The sequence below is a fragment of the Oncorhynchus keta genome, chromosome 25 (genome assembly GCF_023373465.1).
Source record: "Oncorhynchus keta strain PuntledgeMale-10-30-2019 chromosome 25, Oket_V2, whole genome shotgun sequence".
NCBI lineage: Eukaryota > Metazoa > Chordata > Actinopteri > Salmoniformes > Salmonidae > Oncorhynchus > Oncorhynchus keta.
In genome coordinates, this window is record NC_068445.1 from 5,566,592 (window position 1) to 5,589,601 (window position 23,010).

Consider the following 23,010-nt stretch of genomic DNA (forward strand, 5'->3'; position numbering starts at 1 on the left):
GCTGTGCTAGAATGCACCATGGAGACCGCAGAGGAGCAATATTCATCTCAATGTGAATTGATGTAAGAGCACTGTTGATTACGAGGAGAGCAGCCAGCCATTTCATATCGCTATGAGGAGCCAGCACAACCCAAAATTCACTCATGACTAGATGTAGATTTATTTTGCCCGTGAAGGGAGAAAAATCGTTATTTTCCCATCTTTGCTTGTTTCTGACTGATCACACAGTATCCTCTCACTGATGTTATGTGCCCCCCCTCACACAAACACATACCCACGCAGGGCCAGCAATAGCCTTTTGGGGGCCCCAACCAAAATCAATGGGGGCCACCTGGAGTTCAGGGCCCCTGGGCACCTGCCATGCATAATCAGTTGGTATTCAGCTATGATAACAACAAGTTTAGATTGCTGGCTAGACTAACTGACCAATCTACAAACTGACATAGCAAGAGAAAAACTGCTGTTCCACAACCAAATGTCGAAATTCCACCTTCTGTATTCTACTATTTTAACTCTCAAAAGTTGGTTGAGACCCCGACTGAGTTTATTTTATTTTGTTGATGTTAGGGGGGCCCGTAGCGATCATGTACACATGACACACACACAAACACACACACACACACATACACACACAGAGCTCAACAATGACATGTTCTGTGTGCATGTTCTGCAGACCAACAGACCCCCTCCCTCCCCCACTTGCCTACTACATTTACTATGGACAAAGATGTTCTATTATATTGACAAGATAGTCAAGTGACGGCTCTAACAATGGAAGTATATGTCCTCAAAGATGGAAGGCATGCAGGAGGAGGCGAGTTCAGGTGGGACCATTCTAGCCAAAAAGGGCAGATACGCCTGTGAGTTCCCGAAATGTCACGTGTGTCCACCTATATCAGAGCATTCGTAACAACCTCACCTTCACGAAACTTCTATCCGATCAAATAAGCTTTGTGGCAAATTAGCAATGATTTTTTGTTGTTGACCATATTTGAAACTTTCTCAATGACATTCATACAAAATTTCCTCACTTCGTGATCTTACTTTTGTGGATAGATGTTGACAGTAAACCCTCTCTCTTCGCCTCTTCCTCTCTGCTATGGAGCACTGTTTAAAGCCACCATGCAGTATTTTTGTATGTCTAATGAATCACTGTTTGTTAATTTCATGAAAACAACTGTTTCCCTGAGCCTCCTTTTGACATTGAAATTCTCAGTCTGATTGTGTGGGCGTGTCAATATGAATTTAAATACATTTACATACACCACCCTGATTGGTGGATAGGATCGTCTAGACCAGGGCTGCCCAACCCTCTTCCTGGAGCTCTACCATCCTGTAGGTTTTCTGTCCAACCCTAATTTAACACACCTGATTCTACTAATTAGCTGCTCAATAAAACCTTAAATAGCTGAATCAGAACTGCTAAATTAGGGTTGGACTGAAAACCTACAGGAAAGTAGATCTCCTGGAAGAGGGTTGGGCAGCCCTGGTCTAGACTGTATTTCCCCCCACTTAGCCTTCATAGTAGGAGGATACCAATTAAAGATGACTGGTCATTGGTCAGAATAATCAGATCAGATTGTGACGTTTTGATCTGGGCTAACCAGACTGAAATTCAAGGCATTTTTTCAAATAGCTTTTACACAAAAATGGCATTATCATAATTTTCACAATTTCAGAGTGTTATTTCAACCTCATAATGTGGATATTTGATTTTTAAAACCTGGAAAAGCATGTTTTTAACTGCACTGCCTCTTTAAGGTCATGTTTGGTGTATATAAGCTTGTGGCTACTGGCGTTACTGACATTACCATACCATTCACAGATTGTTCACAGACTGTAGTAATTCCTTTTGATGTTCACTCTCAGTAGCACAATATGTTTTAGGAATCTTTTTTTGAAGCATTGCAAACATTCTGGCCAAGATATTTTGTCTATCTTTAGTCAAATGTGATACAAGGGAGTATGTGGGTCTTATTTGTGTACATAACTTAGGTAAGATGAGATGGTAAGGTACACCAAATCAAACAAATTCAGTCTATACCCTGCTTCAAATGATAATCATTTTGCAAATCGACTACAAGTTTGAGAAAACAAAAGCTGTTGCTGGGCTCAAGCTATAAAAATGGTGTGTTGTGATCTGCCCTTGATTTCATTGGCGGCCCTTTCGGCAGGCCACGTTTTTTCCTTGTCCCAAATCTGAAGTAGAATTGCTAATATTCTATAAAAACAGATCAGAGGCTTCCAGGGAAATGTTATGTCCTCTTTTGGGCCATTCAATCCACAAGGTCAGGTCATTGATGGAGTAGCTCCTCTTCATTGCTACTAGTTCTCACAATCCCAATAACACAATGGTGGAATTTCTATTCTCCCTCAGACGGAGAGCTAGCGATTAAAGAGACACCACTCCAGAAGGTTCTGTCATTCTTGCTGTGGAATAGGGTGGTGGGGGTCTGGAGGGGTACACCAAACCCCCCAAAGGGGTGCTCTGTGGCCCTCTGTAGAGAAACAGACCGGTCTGAATAGGCCCCTCTCAAGGGAAAGAAAGGAACCTCTCCAGAGGTTTGTTTTGAGATCCTGCCTCTGAAATTAATGTATTGGCCCAGTTTCTCCTGTTCATATGGAATATGGACAATGGCACTCACAGGCTTTATTATAGCTCCTCTGCACTTACCAATGAATGCCTCATAATGCTCGAGTTGGATGAGAATGACCCCCCGTTCCTACAACACACCACCCCACCCCACCAACGGAGGACAGGCAAAGCAAATCAATAGATTGATTTAGCCAATTTCAGGTAATACAAGGACTTCCAATTAGTCTAACGTGACATTATGGGCTAAATCAAAATATAGGATGAAAAAACTATATTTAACACCATATCTTGAGCATCTGGTTTACAATGAAGTAGAACATGTGTTTCTCAAACGTGACTAGTTTGAGGCCTTTGAACACGAAGTAATCTAGAGTGAGAGGCTTATCAGACCAATGAATTTATCAATGTACTTGACAGGCTGGCGCTGACCTTGTGAGGACCAAACCTGGACTGAGCCAGAAGGGACCAAAACATCTTGAATAACAAGGCCACTTACTAAAGTACATTTTATTTACTTCTGTTTAACTATGCAAAAGTACAATGTTGTTGCTATTAACTGTGGCCAGGTTACACATGCTACTGTAACAGTAACAATTGCAGAGTTGTCTCACAGTTGGTTAAAGTCTGCCCCGCCATCTGGACAACCCCTGAGCTAAATAAAAGCAGGGGCGTAGTGTCATAATGCAAACTAACAGTAATTATAATGTATTACACTGAAAAAAATATAACATGTAGTGTTGGTCCCATGTTTCATGAGCTGAAATAAAAGATCCCAGAGATTTTCCATACACCAAAAAAAGCTTATTTGAGCTCACTTGCTTACGTCACTATTTCTCAGTTGTCAAGATAATCCATCCACCTGACAGGTGTGGCATATCTAAAAGATGATTAAACAGCATGATCATTGCACAGGTGCACCTTGTGCTGGATACAATAAAAGGCCATTAAAATGGGCAGTTTTGTAACATTACACAATGCCACAGATGTCAAGTTTTGAGGGAGCGTGCAATTGGCATGCTGACTGCAAGAAAGTGCCCCATGGTAGCGGTGGGAATTTGGTATGGACAACGAACACAATTGCATTTTATTGACGCTAATTTGAATGCAGAGATACCGTGGCAAGATCCTGAGGCCCATTGTCGCGCCATTCTTCCGCCGCAATCAACTCGTTTCAGCATGATAATACACGGCCCTATGTCACAAGGATCTGTACACAATTCCTTGAAGCTGAAAATGTCCCAATTCTTCCACGGCCTGCATACTCAGCAGACATGTCACTCTTTGAGCAAGTTGTGGGATGTTCTGGATCGCCAGCGTTTTTCCAGTTCCCGCCAATATTCAGCAACTTCGCACAGCCTCTGAGTAGTGGAACAACATTCCACTATCAACTAACTGCCTGATCAACTCTATGCGAAAGACATGTGTCATGCTGCATGAGGCAAAATGTGGTCACACCAGATACTGACTGGTTTTCTGATCCACTCCCTTACCTTTAAGGTATCTGTGACCAACAGATGCATATCTGTATTCCCAGTCATGTGAAATCCATAGATTAGGACCTAATGACTTTATTTCAATTGACCGATTTCCCTTTTATGAACTGTAACTGAGTAAAATCTTATACATTGTTACATGTTGTGTTTATATTTTTGTTCAGAATATATTCATTTGGCACTTTTCATTATGATTTTAAAAACACTCAAAATTGTATTGATGTAACTCATCCCATCCATGGCCAATGTTTAGGTCTACCTGGGTGATGCACGGCAGCCTTTTTGGATTGACAATAACAGGGTGAGCCTTTCCACTGCCCAGGCATTGCTAATGAATAGATAAAATGCCTAAGTATCAGCTAACTACATCATACGTTATAGAAATCTGTCAAATCGATGACATGGCACACAACCATTGGTTGAGGGCTGCAACGTCTGAGCAGGGGAACACAACCATTGACTGACTGTCATCGCAATGCCTCGACAGAGGGGTTGACAGAGGGAGGGACAAGACAAGGACACATTACACAGTCTTTTGGAAGGCACCGTTTCTGAAGTTGTCCAACATTTGTGTTGTACTGAACACTACCTAACAATACTGAAAGACTAGGAGAAAATTAAAACTGTAGCTAATGTTGGTAACATATGGATTATTAGGAGTCTAGACACTATATTCTCACATGGCCTCATTTTAACACTTGTCCATTGGCAAATTTCTGCATTAGCTGTCGAGAACAGGTGCCATATGCCATGCCTATGGTGGGTAAAGTTGGTCCTTCCTGCAATGTCCACAACTCTGATGCGGAAAGCTCAAGTGAACAGCAGTCTAAAAAGGTCCTCACTAATATTTCAGAACAAACCTGTTCAAAATGTTAAAAAACTTTAGATAAAAGACTTGAATGTAACCCTCAAGCTGAGTAACTATTTGTAACAGTCACGCAACCTATTGGGCCTCTGGGCCAATAAAATAGCTTTTCCTTGTGCAGTATTTCATCCTGGCCAATTATCAACCAGTAAGTCAGTAAATAAAAAGTATTGAGATCAAAACCAAATTCCAAAACACATGGTAATGATTGGAATTTATTAAAGACAAACTAAACCAGAAAAAAATAAATACATGGAGGAATAGTAATACTTTTTAACTAAATAAAACACTAAAGTGGTGAGAGACAAGGCAAACAACACCTTTTTGGCCAATGGATTGTAAAAGTATCCCAGCTACTTTTGCCATATCAGGGGAAATATATATCTAAAAAAAGATGCGATTTGTACACGTTTCTGAACTGATTGAAAACATCATAGTCCAATAATACAATGTTTGGTGTTAAGATTATATATATTTTTTTACAGGCCCCAAAATATATTGAACTTAAAACCCAGTTTCCGAGTGGGTAGGGAGGATGTGGGTGGGTGGAGGGGGATGGGTCAGGGTTAGCTTCATATTCTTTTATTTGATTGTTTTAGTGCTTGTAACCCCCCTCTGAAAAAGAAAAATGACAAAACTAAATAAGTTGGTCACAAAAGAAAACATGGTGTTCAGAGGTTTAAAAAAAAAAAACTCTTCTGTTGACCTAATCACGAGGCATAGGGCTAGGAATAGGAGCCAAGTGCAGTCATTAACCGTTGAGGGTACAAATTAAAATCACATACCAATAATTTATCACAAAGAAACATCTGAAATTAGGCAGGATTGATACATTCATAGTGTGCATACTCTCCACCTTTCAAATAAATAAGAACAAGTGAAGACTTTTGACCGCTCTTTAAAAGCTTGAAATGGGCACGGTCTAACGTACTCGACATCCAAAAACATACCGTACGAGTCAAAAGTTTGGACACGCCTACTCGTGGAATGGTTTTTCTGAAGTTTTGCTATTTTCTACATTGTAGAATGGCAAAGACATCAAAACTATGAAATAACACATGGAATCATGTAGTAACCAAAAAAGGGAAACACAAATCAAAATATATTTTATATTTGAGATACTTCAAAGTAGCCACCCTTTGCAGTGTACAGCTCAAATAAGCAAGGAGAAACGACAATCCATCATTACTTTAAGACATAAATGTCAGTCAATCCGGAAACATTTCAAGAACATTGAAAGTTTCTTCAAGTTCAGTAGTGGCAGCGGGTGCCGCTGTGGCCTAAAGTACTGCATCACAGTTGCTAGCTGTGCCACTAGAGATACTGGTTTGAGTCAGCCGGCCACGACTGTGAGACCCATGGGGCAGCAAACAATTGGCCCAGCATTGTCCTGGTTAAGGGAGGGTTTGGCCGGCAGGGATGTCCTTGTCCCATCGTGCTCTAGCAACTCCTGTGGCGGGCCAGGCGCATGCAGGCTGACAAGGTTTCCAGGTGTACAGTGTTTCCTCCGACACATTGGTGTGGCTGGCTTCCGGGTTAAGAGGGCAGTGCAGCTTGGTTGGGGTGTTAAGGAGGACGCATGACTCGCGACATAAGCCTATCAGAGTCCTTACAGGAGTTGCGGCGATGAGACAAGACTAACTACCAATTGAATACCACAAAATTGGGGAGAAAAAGGGGTAAAAGTGTTTTTTAAATATATAAAAGGTTCCATCGCAAAATCTATCAAGCGCTATGATAAAACTGGCTCGCATGAGGATCGCCACAGGAATTGAAGACCCAGAGTTACCTCTGCTGCAGAGGATAACTTCATTAGAGTCAACTGCACCTCGGATTGCAGCCAAAACAAATGCTTCACAGAGTTCAAGTAACAGACATCTCAACATCAACTGTTCAGAGGAGACTGCGTGAATCAGGCCTTCATGGTCGAATTGCTGCAAACAAACCACTACTAAAAGGACACCAATAATAAGAAAAGACTTGCTTGGTCCAAGAAACATGGGCAACGGATATTAGAACGGTAGAAATATGTCCTTGAGTCCAAATTTGCGATTTTTTTGTCTTTGTGAGACGCAGAGTAGAACGGATGATCTCCACATGTGTGGCTCCCACCGTGAAGCATGGTAGGACTATCATTTGTTTTTGAACAGGACAATGACCCAACACACTTCCAGGCTGTGTATGGGCTATTTGACCAAGAAGGAGAGTGATGGAGTGCTGCATCAGATGACCTGGCCTCCACAATCACCCAACCTCAACCCAATTGAGATGGTTTGGGATGAGTTGGACCACAGAGTGATGGAAAAGCAGCCAACAAGTGCTCAGCATATGTGGAAACTCACTCTAGATGGTTGGAAAAGCATTCCAGGTAAAGGTGGTTGAGAATGCCAAGAGTGTGCAAAGCTGTCATCAAAGCAACCTTGAAGAATCTGAAATATATTTTGATTTGTTTAACACTTATTTTGTTATTACATAATTCCATGTGTTATCTCATAGTTTTGATGTCATCACTATTATTCTACAATGTAGAAAATTGTAAGAATAAAGAAAAACCCTTGAATGAGTAGGTGTGTCCAACTTTTGACTGGTACTGTATCTATGTTTAGCTTTCTTAATGAACCATCAAATAAACTGTTTGACAAAGTTATCTGGCTAACTCATTGACCGTGCTTTGTAGTATACCACTCTGTCCAGACAACTGTTCTTTACTTTGTGTGTGTGTGTGTGTGTGTGTGTGTGTGTGTGTGTGTGTGTGTGTGTGTGTGTGTGTGTGTGTGTGTGTGAGTAAGCCTATGAAAGTCTGTACATATACACTTGTGCATATCTTGTTCTGAGTACACACTTGTGCTCTATTGGTTCCTCATGGGGACTCTGAAGACAGAAGGCCGCATTGTTGCTGTAAAACTAGCAGTCATCAAATCTTACAGCCCACTGGATGGGTCACACTTACTTGGCAGCTCATTCAAATAAAAACACATTTCTAAATTCACAATTTGATCCATGAAACAAAAACAGAAGACCTAAAAATGGTAGTTTCCCTACTGGCTCTACAAGGGGTGGACGGAGACAGGGGAGGGTGGAGGAAAGAGGCTGTAGCTTACAATTGGCATTTGACTTGACACTTCTCCTATTGATCAAAATGCCCTTTTAGTTGTACACCAACCTAACAGCAGGGATCTTACTCACATTCACATGTACCATTCCCTTGACCAAGGCCTGTGTGTTGCTGCCCTCCCTGACTGTCGTCACAACTGGTCAGAAGGGGCACACGTTTCTCTCAGCTCTTCCAGTATGGCTCAGTTTGTACCAGGGACAGTAAAGGGGGGATAAAATATTTCAGAAATCATAAGGAAAGTACATTTAAAAACCCATGTTCGTCCTTGGTAGCCAGTTAGACATATTTAAATTTAACAGCAGGGACTCTCCCAGTGAGGTGTCCCCTCCTTCTCCAGTAGGACAAGCATCGCAGTGGTGACCTCTTATTGGCTGCTTTAGTTCACACATCCCTTTACAACATCCACAGCCCCCCCCCCACCACCACCACAAGGTTCTCTGCTGCTCTGTTTAAGACTGTACGCACATAAATATTACCATTACTCTCATTTATATTAGTGTCTTTTTGTTAAGGATTTGTGAATCCTGCTCTCGAAATAAAAAGGTAGTAAAAGTCAAGTTAAGAGTCATCCATGAAGGAAGCACTGGGGGGTGAACCAGGGGTTCTCTGCAGATATGGTCATGAGTGACATGGCTGTGGGAGAGGAGAAGGGTTGTCCTTAGAGCCCTGCCCCACAGTGTCGTTTCTGAACGGGGCTGGAACAGAGCCCAGTGGGACACCACCCTGACCCTGGGGGAATGCTGCTATGCCGCCATGAGATACTGGTGGTAGAAGAGGCCGAAGATGGAGGTGGAAAAGAGGCAGGCGGCGATCCACCAGGTGAGGAAGGAGAGGAGGCCACGGAAAAGCAGGGGGGTGAACACTGTTCGCAGGCCCCCGAGGGCCACCGACAGCTGTACCACCGATGCCTGGGCCACCACAGCCAGCCCTGGAGCTGCAGTTGCTGCTGCAACCACAGCAGGGTCAGAGTTAATCTCCATTGGGCAGGGGAGGTCTTCCTCAGAGTACACCCCCCAGGAGTGTCCACCTATAACACAAAGAGTAGGGTGCTACATTAGCAGTGTGGTGGACGAATGACGGCTGCTAAATGGTTCAATTTAATATACGAGCAATAATTTCTGATGATGTGCCAAACTCACCTAAGGTTTTTAGCAGGAAGGTTGTATGCAGCAACATCACCAAGGGTGCCATATACTGCAGTGCGATTACACATAGGTAGTAGAAAACACGGGCCACCTTGGAAACCAAAGAAAAAGAGTACTCCCTGTCAAGGGGAACTCTTATAACCCCATTTGTTTTTATCATACTCTGCCCATCTGTCAAGGCCAAATGATTGGCTGATTTGAGGCGCCACTCACCATCTTCTGCAGGTCAATGGTGCTGATGCGTCCCGCCTCCTTCTTCATCTGCTCCACACCCTTCTGGGCCAGGTTGAGGTAGGCCTGGAGGTGGTGCCTCATCATGGCCAGGCGCAGTACACACAAAAGCAGGATGGCCCACAACCGCAACGTGTCATAGGTCTCTTCAGTCATCCTGGTGAGGAGTCAGACACAGCAAGTGTGTGTGTGGAGTCAGACACAGCAAGTGTGTGTGTGTGTGTGTGTGTGTGTGTGTGTGTGTGTGTGTGTGTGTGTGAGGAGTCATACACAGTGAGTGAGTGAGTGAGTGAGTGAGTGAGTGAGTGAGTGAGTGAGTGAGTGAGTGAGTGAGTGAGCGGTCAAGGAAAAATAAGCCAACCCACGTCGATAATGTGAGAAGATGAGATAGTGTGTGTGTGTGAGAGAATGTGAGGGTATGAAAGCCAGGAGTGACAGGGATAGGTGGAAAGAGATGTTACAGAGATGTGAAACTTTGGGAAGGCTTCATCCTTTGACCATGCATGTGGTTGAAAAATGTACTGACAAACAAAACAAGGTGAACTTACAAAGGCATACTCTCCTTCCCCAGGGCAGGATTCAGGAGGTAGTCCTTGGTTATAGGCTTCACCCACAGCAGTACCATAATAAGAGGGGAAAGGAAGTTGATATGAAGCAAAGTCCTGGAAGAGAAGAACAAAATAAATGGTCACATATTCTTGTCAGTTAAACGCTTTGCTTATCCAGGAGTACAATGTGAATACTGTATGAGCACTATATGTTTATGGCATACTATCATCTACACTAGAGGTCGACCGATTATTGGAGGACCAAAAAATCCAATACAGATTAACCGGCCGATTAAAAAAATGTAAAAATGTATTTGTAATAATGACAATTACAACAATAGTGAATTAACACTTATTTTAACTTAATATAATACATCAATAAAATCTATTTATCCTCAAGTAGATAATGAAACATGTTCAATTTGGTTTAAATAATGCAAAAACAAAGTGTTGGAGAAGGACGTAAAAGTGCAATACTTGCTATGTAAGAAAGCTAACGTTTAGGTTCCTTGCTCAGAACATGAGCTGGTGGTTCCTTTTAACATGAGTCTTCAATATTCCCAGGTAAGAAGATTTAGGTTGTAGTTATTATTATAGGACTTTTCCCCTCTATACCATTTGTATTTCATTAACCTTTGACTATTGGATGTTCTTATAGGCACTTTAGTATTGCCAGTGTAACAGTATAGCTTCCGTCCCTCTCCTCGCTCCTCCCTGGGCTTGAACCAGCAACACAACAACAGCCACCACATCGAAGCAGCGTTACCCATGCAGAGCAAGGGAAACAACCACCCCAAGGCCCAGAGCGAGTGAAGTTTGAAACGCTATTAGCGCACGCTAACTAGCCAGCCATTTCACTTTGGTCACACCAGCCTCATCTCAGCAGTTGATAGGTTTGAAGTCATAAAGAGCGCAATGCACAACGAAGAGCTGCTGGCAAAACGCAAAAAAGTGCTGTTTGAATGAATGTTTACGTGCCTGCTTCTGCCTACCACCGCTCAGTCAGATCCTTAGATACTTGTATGCTCAGTCAGATTATATGCAACACAGGACACGCTAGATAATATCTAGTAATATCATCAACCATGTGTAGTTAACTAGTGATTATGAAGTTTAATGCTAGCTAGCAACTTACCTTGGCTTACACCATTTGCGTAATAGGCAGTCTCCTTGTGGAGTGCAACGAGAGAGAGGCAGGTCGTTATTGCGTTGGACTAGTTAACTGTACGGTTGCAAGACTGGATCCCCCGAGCTGACAATGTGAAAATCTGTCTTTCTGCCCCTGAACAAGGCAGTTAACCCACCATTCCTAGTGCGTCATTGAAACTAAGAATGTATTCTTAACTGACTTGCCTAGTTAAAGATTAAATGTGTAAAATTATTATTATTTTTTTTTTAAATAAAATAAATACAAATCGGCGCCCAAAAATACCGATTTCCGATTGTTATGAAAACTTGAAATCGGCCCTAATTAAAATCGGCCTAATTAATCGGCCATTTCGATTAATTGGTCGACCTCTAATCTACACTCATTGAGGACCAGCCAGTAGACCAGAATTACTTATTGGTTTATTCAGATCCCCATTAGCTTTTGCCGATGCAGCAGCTATTCTTCATGGGGTCCACAAAAAACAATAATTTAAAAACTCACACATTCTTCAACCAGCCCATTTATGAATGGGACAACAGTGTAACTGCGGAGAGGGTGAGGAAGACAGGAGAGAAGAGAGGGACTCACTGTGTGACTTTGGCTGTGGTCAGGTTGAGGGCGTCCAGGTGCATTTGAGCCAATCGTAGGCCGGGAAAGGTGAGGAATGCACCAATCAGAGAGCAGAGCAAGGCCAGGATCAGCTTAAAGGTGAGTTTAGATATGGGACCCCTGGAGAAAAGAACAGACCCAGTTGTACTGGGCTAAAGTGTACGCCACAGTCATACAACTTGTGAAAACGAACACACACACAGTCCACGAGTCAATTAGATTCAAGACCCATGCATACTGATAAAAAAAAGCTCATACTTACTGGGACTCTAACCCCTGGTTTTCCAAAAACTGTGTGGCACTTTCAGAGAAATTTGCAAAACCTAGATTGAAATGAAAACATGATTACATTTTAAAAATGCCCAGAAAAATAACAATTACAGTACATTAGACAAAACAAATGGAATCTAGTAACAGATTTAATCTATTCCTCTAATGTAGTGTTCTTCCACCCTGGTCCTAGGGAAGCACAGAGTTTGCAGGCTTTTGTTCACTCTCATCACGAACACAGCTAGTTAGATAGAACTTGATGTGTTAGTACTGGTCTGGAACAACAGCCTGTGGGTCCCAAGGGTTGTAATCACTAGGAAGCAAACGGGACGAAAACGCTAGTTTTCTTTTTCCATTGCAAAATGTTGTGCTATGTTTTGTACTAGGACCCATGTGCAGGACGGAAGAGCACTGTGGGCTAGCCATACTGACAGATGGCTCATCGCCCACTCACCTGTCTCCAGGCCAAACTCCAGGTAGTTCTCAGTGACGATGAGGATGGCCATGGCTTTGACAAAAAAGAAGAAAGCGAAGGTGATGCAGAGCGAGCGCTCGCCACCTTCCTCCAGCTTGAAGTAGAAGGCCGTCAGGGAGAACAGGGTCTTACTGTGGGGCAGGGGAGTTAAGGAAAATGCCAGCAGAAACACACCACTCATGAAATATAGCCTACTAATCATATTGCTGTGAGCCATGGCCGTGTAGAGATGTTTCTGCAGTAATGGTGGTGGCTCATTAACATAATGGACTGGAAGGATCAGAAGCACGCAACAGTACTCGACAGTGACCCTGCAACAAGTATGCGCACACACAGTCTAGCTTCTCTCACTCTCTTAAGCAGCGGCTGTCGCACATTACCATGAGGCTCAATGGGCCGGGCTTCCTCAGAACTAGAATGGTGTTTTCTGCGGTGCCTTGCTGCAGTGTTTCTAGGGTGCTAAGTAAGGACATAGCGTGCTTCTAGAGCTGCCTCGCATCTCCAAGGTGATGGAGTTCAGCCTTTATTCCACATAGCAATCTCTCAGGCCATTCTGAATGGGGAATCATGGTAATGTAGGCAAGCCAATGGATTAGCCTTTTCCTGGGGGTCACAACCAGGATACTAAAAGGCTGCATAAAAAAAAAAGGTAGCTGACAACTTAAGAGCTAGTTTCTCTCAAAGGAGCAATGAAGCCCCATTATCAGAGCTCAGTGAGGCAGCTTCTAATGTAGCCCTAAATACACCTTGGGAAGCAGCCACAGAACGCAAGTGGCAAATTTCGATGCAGCATTTCAGCGAGAGTAGCTTTAGCCCACTTCGTTATACCATCACTGATTGTCAGGATAAATCTAGGCTAACCAACAGGCCACTCAATGGGATTTCTACCTGTTGTGCATTCAACTTAATCAACGCTTATTGAAATCCCTTTCTGTTAGGTGGAAATCACAAAGCTTGGGAAGAATCCAATGTTCCAATACCTCATACTGTAACTTCACAAAAAATGCAATCTGCTAAGTCATTCCAATTTGGCAGTTTTAAGATTCCATTCCATGGCTGAGGTATGTTAAGTCGAGGTTAACACAACAGTTTCCCGGCTGCAGCCTCTGGCTCTTTACTTCTCCAAGAGGGTCGCCCGAGACGGGAATATGAAATCAAGTGTGCCATTAACACACACACACACACACCATCTTCATCATCCACCTAGCCGTGCAACCCCTCCTCCACGTACCACCCACTCCCAGTCGCCTCTTTTCCCAAGCAAATCAGTCTGGTGGGCTGTGAAAATTGGGCCTCCAATCTTCCTCAGCAGGCACGCAGGAAATGGCATGCCTTCTGACCGCACTCAGCCAGGGAGCGTGGGAAAGATTGATCCCCACGGACTGCGGCGGAGGATAATGCGTATGATTTGGTGACGCGTCGGCAGAAGAGAGTAGCAGGGAGGCATGTGGTGGCAGGCAGTGGCTGGAGCTGTGTGTCAGTTTATGGCTACTTACTGCCGTCTGCCTGCTGAAATGGAACATGGGAACAATCAAGGCTCCCTCACATGTTTTTTACAGTCTCATAGACAAAGAGATGTTAACCGGCAACAGGTAGGGAACAAAAGGTAGGATTCTCAGTATGTGCACGGATTGATTAAATGCAAGAACTCTAAATGAAATCAAAGTCTTTTACTAGGCCTTTTACAGCACCTATGTTATCGATTTTGATTTGTGGACGAAATAGGGGCGAGGTACGTTGAGCAGTGTGCAAATAAATAAATAGAACAGCAGAATATGTACCATCGTGCATGTGATATTGTCACAAGGGGAGAAAAGAAAACAGTATTCACTGTTCGCAGTAACGTCTTTTTGTTATGTAATAGATGTTTCGCCATTAATGACTTGGTTTGTCAAACGTTGCCATTCGTTGAGACTGGGGTTCCACTGAAACCCCGACAACCTCTAGACCTGGATCGCTGTTCAGCAGGACATTGTGACAGATGGATGTTATATAGAAGGAATGATCGAAAGAGAGAAAAGGGGATTGGACGATGTACTGACTGAAGGATGCATGACGAAGGCGAGGACGAGCAGGCACCACACCACGCTGATGTTCATCTCCCCAGAGGGCTGGGCCACTGTGTAGTACAGCTCTGTGATCAGATACACCACTGTGGCAGCCACCGTGAAGTCCACCAGCCACTGGAACTCAGGGAAGTAGTGCAACGCTGCAGGAGGACGAAGAGGAGGATGACTGATTTAATGTTCTGTTACTTGGTTGATTTATGACAGTAATTCTGGACTGTGATGATGTGCTCAAATACTGAACGATGAAGATTTGTTGAGGTTTAAGAGGAGAAAACAAAACTGGTTATAAAGAGGATAACTGAATGGTGCCAGTAGATATGGCCTCATACCTAACGTGTCCACTTCTGTGATGCACTTGGTCTCCAGCTGCAGGTCTATGTCCTTGGGAATGGTCAGAGGCTTGTTCTCTATGTGGCCATTGTTCCTCCTGGGACAAAAGACAGCGCCAAATCAATACCAGACAGACATGGGGGGAAGAGAGAGACAGACATGTCCTATGTTGCAGGCAGGTGTACTCTGTCATTTTTCTGGTCATTAGTCCACCTCTAAAACACGGGCACAGCAGAGTGCTAAATAAAAATCGACTGCTATCGTGTGAATTTACTGGCTGTCCTAAAGAAAAACACATCATATCCCGGACTAAATCAAACTTAATCTGTGTACAAGGTCATTTGGGCATCTGCGAGATGGCTAGCGTCATGGAGGTCACGAAAAACGTGACAAAATATTATGTGCGCACATTGATGAGGCAGAAGGCCGTGTTGTGTTTCTGAGCAGTCAGATAGTGTTTCTGAGCAGTCAGATAGTTAGCAACAATGACAAGAAGCTGCCATGGGAGGAATCGTAGGTGGCTCATTTCAGCTCGTTGTAGCTTTTAATTGATACAATGTCTAGTTGATTCATGTCAGGTCTACCCTAATATGGCTAAAATTAGCAAGCTAACAAACAACTGTAACCATGTATTTGAGAGACACCAAGTGCTCATTGTGCAAATGTATGTTTTCAATAAACATTTGGAGACTGAATATAGTTTACATGTTGTCAACAATCCAAGCCAACCCAGTATGTTTTGGCCCATAGCTGCACACGCGTCGGTTTTGTTGCCTAACAACCAACCAGTCTATTGTCAACTCAACCAAGGCATACTGAGCACTGACGCTAGCTCTTTTGTAGTGAGGAGTAGGGCCCATGTAATTCATAAGTCCAATATTTTGTCATAGGGCTACAGGGTGCAACATGCACGGCACTGGCTGGGCCAGCTGTTCCTTGGACAAGCCAACCTTTCTATAGGGCCTCCGGGACACAGGGCAGTGTTTGCTCAGCCATGTGTGTGTGCTGGATTCAGAGGACAATACTATGGCAAGACACTGGGGCCAAACTTGAAATGTGTCCAAGGCATCTTTGGGGGACCTGACAGGAAAAAGTGCTCTTGGCTTCACAACAAAAGGAATGGAGATGTGTGGCACAAGCAGGCAAAGGGACAGTGGGCCGTTTTTGAAGCGTAACACGGAACCCAAACCGGCTGGCTTTTATGTTTATATCCCAGAACAAATTAGCTAGCAACAGCAAGCTAGCTAAACAAGGACAAATTAGCTACCAAGTGCAAGCTAACTAGTTAAATTGCCATACATGTTTAATGCTTTTCGACCTGTCCCCAAATTAATGTCATTGGTTGTTTTGATATTTTAACCTGAGTTGTGATCGCGTTTGGTGTAGGGGGACACAATACATGTATTCACGATTGCGCACGCGCGCAGCCGGTTTGGGTTCCGTGTTAGTAAACGTGGCGCTGTGCTCCAATCTGCCTCATGGAGGCCTAGGAATTGGACTAGATCTACGTAAAGGCTCCAAGCAAGAACCTAGAAGATAAACTTCATAAGATTTCATTTTCAAATGTTTGAGGACATTTCACATTGCCAAACCTTGCTTTCTATTAGGCTAAAAGGCATAAACACAAAATGGAGATGAGGAATAAATAACATAACGTAAGTCTTATTTCAGAACTCGCCATAGTATCGTCATGACTTCTACCTGAAACCATTACATGGGGTTGGCCCTAAAGCTTGTTTTGTTGGGAGTCTTAAACTACGGTTTATTCACCACTGAAAGATGTCACCTGCATGGCCAGAACTGACCAACCATTCAAGGTTCTCCCACCTTAACTCACTACCGTAAGACGGCCAGAGACCATTCTCGAAGGCAAGGCAAACAAACAAAAAAATATGTCAGTCCTCTCACTTCAAACGGGCCTTAAACAAGCCTCCTAAACACATCAGCTTAATCTCTCAAATGCCGTGCTCGTGTTCACCATCCATCTCACACGTCTACCTTTCCTTCCTGCCTGATGAGAGGTGCCACTCGCTCCCCTCTGCTCCCCTTACCGGTCTTTCTTGCTCTTAGTTTTTTGTTGCTTTCCGGCAAGGCTCCTCAACTCATCTTCCGTAGGGTGCTGGTACCACCGCAGACTGGGAAAGGAGGAGACAAGTGAGTAATCAAGGTAGCTTTAGAACTACACCAGTGGTCCCATGTCCTTGAGGGATGAAGGTTGGATAGGCTTTTACACATCAATCAATTAACTAACCAATACATCAGTTTTTTTTTGTATTGTGCAAGAACAATATATTTACACAGGCTATGGCCCACTAGGACCAGTACTGGTGACGGTATACCTCACATACCCCAAAAAGGGAGCCCTTCTATTGTTTGTGGTTCCAGGCCTTCATGATTGAAAATGATTAGGACCATCAATTAGCGGACAATCTGGGTTTTGCGATAATTTACCTTAGAAAATACACACAAGACATCCCTCAAAGCATATTCAATGTATTCAAGACAACTAATACACCCTTGACAAATACTTGCCAGAAGTTTACAGAGGGTAGTTATCGTGTCCTTTGAGGACTGTACTTAAAACAAGAGCTAATTTAAGAGCAGCCTTTTGAAGACTAACATTTCACGCAAGCTCTAACTTTGTCACAAGCCCTGAGAGGCATAGGCATGAGGGAGGAATGGAGGGCTTGTTTTCATTCATTCATCTTTATTTATTTGTTAGGGGAAACTTAATTGCAGATCTCTCTGAAGCAACACTGAGCCTCCTGTTTGAGCTAAAGTTTTTTTTTTAAATGCATCAACAGCCCCCTAGAAAGAAAAAAAAACACTGGTGAATTATTAAGCGTTTTCTGGGGAGCTGTTTACTCAAAAACACATATCGCACTAATTAGAGGAAACGAGACGGGTGCTTTATTTGTATTGCCCGTCCTCTCGGGTTCTCCCAATATTTGATGATGCCCTTTGGTCTATGCGACGCAACTTAAATTATTATTTTATTTTTAATTCCCTTTCAGCAGACAATGAATAAAGAGACCGTGTACAAATTGAGCAAATACTATTTCCCGCTTTGTTAAGACTTGAAATGAATTGTTCTGATGGGAAAACCACTGAGGAGATTAAATCATGGCTCTTAAATACACCACCAAAAACATTCATGTCAGGTAAAGAGTTCTACATTACCTGCCACTGCAGAGTAGCCATCTTGCAAAGGAATAATGAGGAATGATCTTCTGAATTACACTGGCCATTACCATAGTAACCACCAGCTGCACACCGATCACCCCCTGAGGGAGGGAAAAACAAATCAAGTTATAATTTAATAGGAATTGGACAGATATGAAATACATACAGTTGAAGTAGGAGGTTTACATACACCTTAGCCAAATACATTTAAACTCAGTTTTTCACAATTCCTGAAATGTAATCCTTGTAAAAATTCCCCGTCTTAGGTCAGTTAGGATCACCACTTTATTTTAAGAATGTGAAATGTCAGAATAACAGAGAGAATGATTTATTTCAGATCTCTTTCTTTCATTACATTCCCAGTGGGTCAGAAGTTTACATACACTCAATTAGTATTTGGTAGCATTGCCTTTAAATTGTTAAACTTGGGTTAAATGTTTTGGGTAGCCTTCCACAAACTTCCCACAAGAAGGTTTGTGAATTTTGGCCCATTACCACTGACAGAGCTGGTGTAACTGAGTCAGGTTTGTCGGCCTCCTTCCTCGCACACGCCTTTTCAGTTCTGCCCACACATTTTTATGGGATTGAGGTCGGGGCTTTGTGATGGCCAATCCAATACCCTGACTTTGTTGTCCTTAAGCCATTTTGCCACAATTGTATGAAGTATGCTTGTATGGTCCATTTGGAAGACCCATTTGCGACCAAGCTTAACTTCCTGACTGATGTCTTGAGATGTTGCTTCAATATATCCACAATTTTTCTTTCTCATGATGCTGTCTATTTTGTGAAGTGCACCATTCCCTCCTGCAGCAAAGCACCCCCACAACATGATGCTGCCACCCCTGTGCTTCACGGATGGGATGGTGTTCTTTGGCTTGCAAGCCTCTCCCTTTTTCCTCCGAACATAACGATGGTCATTAACAGTTCTATTTTTGTTTCATCAGACCAGAGGACATTGCTCCAAAAAGTACGATCTTGTCCCCATGTGCAGTTGCAAACCGTAGTCTGGCTTTTTTATGGCGGTTTTGGAGCAGTGGCTTCTTCCTTGCTGAGCGGCCTATAAGTGAAATAATACATCGGTAAACAATTGTTGCAAAAATTACTTGTAATTCGCTTAGGACATCTAGGCATGACACCAAAACAATAGTTTGTTAACAAGAACTTTGTGGATTGGTTGAAAAACGAGTTTTATCCATTATAGTCGATCATTCCAATAAGCATTTTTCTACGGCTGGCCATGCTTTCCACCTGGCTACCCCTACCCCGAGCAACAGCCCTCCACCCCTCACAGCAACTCGCCCAAGCCTCGCCCATTTCTCCTTCAACCAAATCCAGATAGCTGATGTTCTGAAAAAGCTGCAAAATCTGGACCCCTACAAATCAGCCAGGCCAGACAATCTGGAACATCTTTCTAAAATTATCTGCCGAAATTGTTGCAACCCCTATTACGAGCCTGTTCAACCTCTTTCGTATCGTCTGAGATTCCCATAGATTGGAAAGCTGCCGCGGTCATCCCCCTCTTCAAAGGGGGAGACACTCTAGACTAGAGGTCGACCGATCAATCGGAATGGTCGATTAATTAGGGATGATTTCAAGTTTTCATAACAATCGGTAATCGGCATTTTTGGACACCGATCATGGCCGATTACATTGCACTCCATGAGTAGACTGCGTGGCATGCTGACTACATGTTATGCGAGTGCAGCATGGAACCTAGATAAGGTGCTAGCTAGCATTAAACATAACTTTTAAAAAACAATCAAAACATAATCACTAGTTAAACTAGTAATATCACAAACCATGTGTCGTTATCTAGCTTGTCCTGCGTTGCATATAATCGATGCGGCGCCTGTTAATTTACCATTGAATCACAGCCTACTTCGCCAAACAGGTGATTCAACAAGGGCATTCGCAAAAAAAGCACTGTCGTTGCACCAATGTGTACCTAACCATAAACATCAACGCCTTTCTTAAAATCAATACACAAGTATACATTTTTAAACCTGCATATTTAGTTAATATTGCCTGCTAACATTTCTTTCTTTTAACTAGGGAAATTGTTCTGTGCAACAGAGTCAGGGTATATGCAGGAGTTTGTGCCGCCTGGCTTGTTGTGAACTGTGTGAAGACAATTTTTTCCTAACAAAGACTGCCAACTTCGCCAAAAGGGAGATGATTTAACAAAAGCGCATTTGTGAAAAAAGCAATCATTGCACGAATGCACCCAACCATAAACATCAATGCCTTTCTTAAAATCAATACAAAGAAGTATATTTCTTTAAACCTGTATATTTAGTTAGAAGAAATTCATGTTAGTAGGCAATATTAAAAATAGGGAAATTGTGTCACTTCTCTTGCGTTCATTGCACGCGGAGTCAGGGTATATGCAGCAGTTTGGACCGCTTGGCTCGTTGCAAACTAATTTGCCAGAATTGTACGTAATTATGACATAAGACTGAAGGTTGTGCAATGTAACAGCAATATTTGGACTTATGGATGCCACCTGTTAGATACAGTACCATTCCGTATTTTATTTCTCAGACAAAACAAACATCTGGTTTTCTAAATGATCGTTTCTGGATTTGACCATATTAATGATCTATGGCTCGTATTTCTGTATGTTATTATATTATAATTAAGTCAATGATTTGATAGAGCAGTCTGACTGAGCGGTGTTAGGCAGCAGCAGGCTCGTAAGCATTCAGTCAAACAGCACTTTCCTGCATTTACCAGCAACTCTTCGCTGTGCTTCAAGCATTGAGCTGTTTATAACTTCAAGCCTATCAACTCACGAGATCAGGCTGGCAATACTAAAGTACCTATTAGAACATCCAATAGTCAAAGGTATATAAAATACAAATGGTATAGAAATAAATAGTCCTATAATAACTACAACCTAAAACTTCTTACCTGGGAATATTGAAGACTCATGTTAAAAGGAACCACCAGCTTTCATATGTTTTGAGCAAGGAGCTTAAACGTTAGCTTTTTTTTTTTTACATGGTACATACTGCACTTTTACTTTCTTCTCCAACACTTTGTTTTTGCATTATTTAAACCAAATTGAACATGGTTCATTATTTATTTGAGACTAAATTGGTTTTATTGATGTATTATATTAAGTTAAAATAAGTTTATTGGTCATTCAGTATTGTTGTAATTGTCATTATTACAAATATATACATAAAAATCAACTGATTAATCGGTATCAGCTTATTTTGGTCCTCCAATAATCGGTATCGGCGTTGAAAATCGTGATTGGTTGACCTCTACTCTAGACCCAACCTGCTACAGACCTATATCTATCCTAACCTGCCTTTCCAAGGTCTTCAAAAGCCAAGTTAACAAACAGATTACCAACCATTTCGAATCCCACCATACCTTCTCCGCTATGCAATCTGGTTTCAGAGCTGGTCATGGATGCACCTCAGCCACGCTCAAGGTCCTAAACGATATCATAATCGCCATCGATAAGAGACATTACTGAGCAGCCGTATTCATTGACCTGGCTAAGGCTTTCGACTCTGTCAATCACAACATTCTTATTGGCAGACTCAAAAGCCTTGGTTTCTCAAATGATTGACTCGCCTGGTTTACCAATTACTTCTCTGATAGAGCTCAGTGTGTCAAATTGGAGGGTCTGCTGTCCGGACCTCTGGCAGTCTCTATGGGGGTGCCACAGGGTTCAATTATCGGGTTGAGCCTTCTCTGTATACATCAATGATGTTGCTCTTGCTGCTGGTGATTCTTTGGATCCACCTCTATACAGACGACACCATTCTGTTTACCTTTGGCCCTTCTTTGGACACTGTTAACTAACCTCCAGACGAGCTTCAATGCCATACAACTCTACTTCCGTGGCCTCCAACTGCTCTTAAATGCAAGTAAAACTAAATGCATACTCTTCAACCGATCGCTGCCCGCACCTGCCCGCCCGTCCAGCATCACTACTCTGGACGGTTCTGACTTAGGTATTTGTAGTTATTCACATATTCTAGGTGTCTGGTTAGACTAAACTCTCCTTCCAGACTCACATCTCCAATCCAAAATTAAATTTAGAATTGGCTTCCTTTTTCGCAACAAAGCATTTTTCACTCATGCTGCCAAACATACCCTCATAAAACTGACCATGTTACCGATCCTCGACATCAGCGATGTCATTTACAAAATAGCCTCCAACACTCTACTCAAGAAATTGGATGCAGTCTATCACAGTGCCATCCGTTTTGTCACCAAAGACCCATATACTACCCACCACTGCAACCTGTACGCTCTCGTTGGCTGGCCCTTGCTTCATACTTGTTGCCAAACCCACTGGCTCCAGGTCATCTACAAGTCTCTGCTAGGTCCCCGCCTCATCTCAGCTCACTGGTCACCATAGCAGCACCCACCCGTAGCACGCGCTCCAGCAGGTATATCTCACTGGTCACCCCCAAAGCCAATTCTTCCTTTGGCTGCCTTTCCTTCCAGTTCTCTGCTGCCAATGACTAGAACAAACTGCAAAAATCGCTAAAGCTAGAGACTCATATCTCCCTCACTAGCTTTAAGCACCAGCTGTCAGAGCCGCTCACAGATCACTGCACCTGTACATAGCCCATCCAACTACCTCATCCCCATACTGTATTTTTTATGTATCTTGCTCTTCTGCACCCCAGTATCTCTACTTGCACATTCTACCATTCCAGTGTTTAATTGCTATATTGTAATTACTTTGCCACCATGGCCTATTTATTGCCTTACCCTACCTCATTTGCACATGCTGTATATAGACTTTTTTCTACTGTATGTTTGTTTATTCCATGTAACTATGTTGTTCTACATGTCGAACTGCTTTGCTTTATCTTGGCCAGGTCGCAGTTGCAAATGAGAACTTGTTCTCAACAAGCCTACTCGGTTAATTAAAAGGTTACACTAAGAGCATAACATTTCTA

The 23,010-nt window shown here is 42.8% G+C and overlaps 1 protein-coding gene across 2 annotated transcripts in view; it reads right to left on the reverse strand.

Moving 5' to 3' along the window:
* Window positions 1-5,115: 5,115 nt before the first annotated feature.
* The window catches only part of LOC118358032 (transmembrane protein 161B), a 41,398-nt gene continuing 23,503 nt past the window's right edge, over window positions 5,116-23,010 (reverse strand). The window contains exons 2-12 of one of the 2 annotated variants that reach the window (XM_035735404.2): window positions 18,077-18,180; window positions 16,948-17,031; window positions 14,896-14,993; window positions 14,550-14,706; window positions 12,477-12,628; window positions 12,015-12,075; window positions 11,732-11,872; window positions 9,994-10,107; window positions 9,428-9,602; window positions 9,209-9,305; window positions 5,116-9,096 (exon numbers count right to left, since the gene is read on the reverse strand). In XM_035735404.2, coding sequence (XP_035591297.1) covers window positions 8,813-9,096; window positions 9,209-9,305; window positions 9,428-9,602; window positions 9,994-10,107; window positions 11,732-11,872; window positions 12,015-12,075; window positions 12,477-12,628; window positions 14,550-14,706; window positions 14,896-14,993; window positions 16,948-17,031; window positions 18,077-18,180 — 1,467 coding nt within the window. In that variant the 3' untranslated portion in view covers window positions 5,116-8,812. Of the gene's footprint in view, window positions 9,097-9,208; window positions 9,306-9,427; window positions 9,603-9,993; window positions 10,108-11,731; window positions 11,873-12,014; window positions 12,076-12,476; window positions 12,629-14,539; window positions 14,707-14,895; window positions 14,994-16,947; window positions 17,032-18,076; window positions 18,181-23,010 lie in introns of those variants that run through there. The other variant, XM_052478540.1, reaches the window with a different exon arrangement.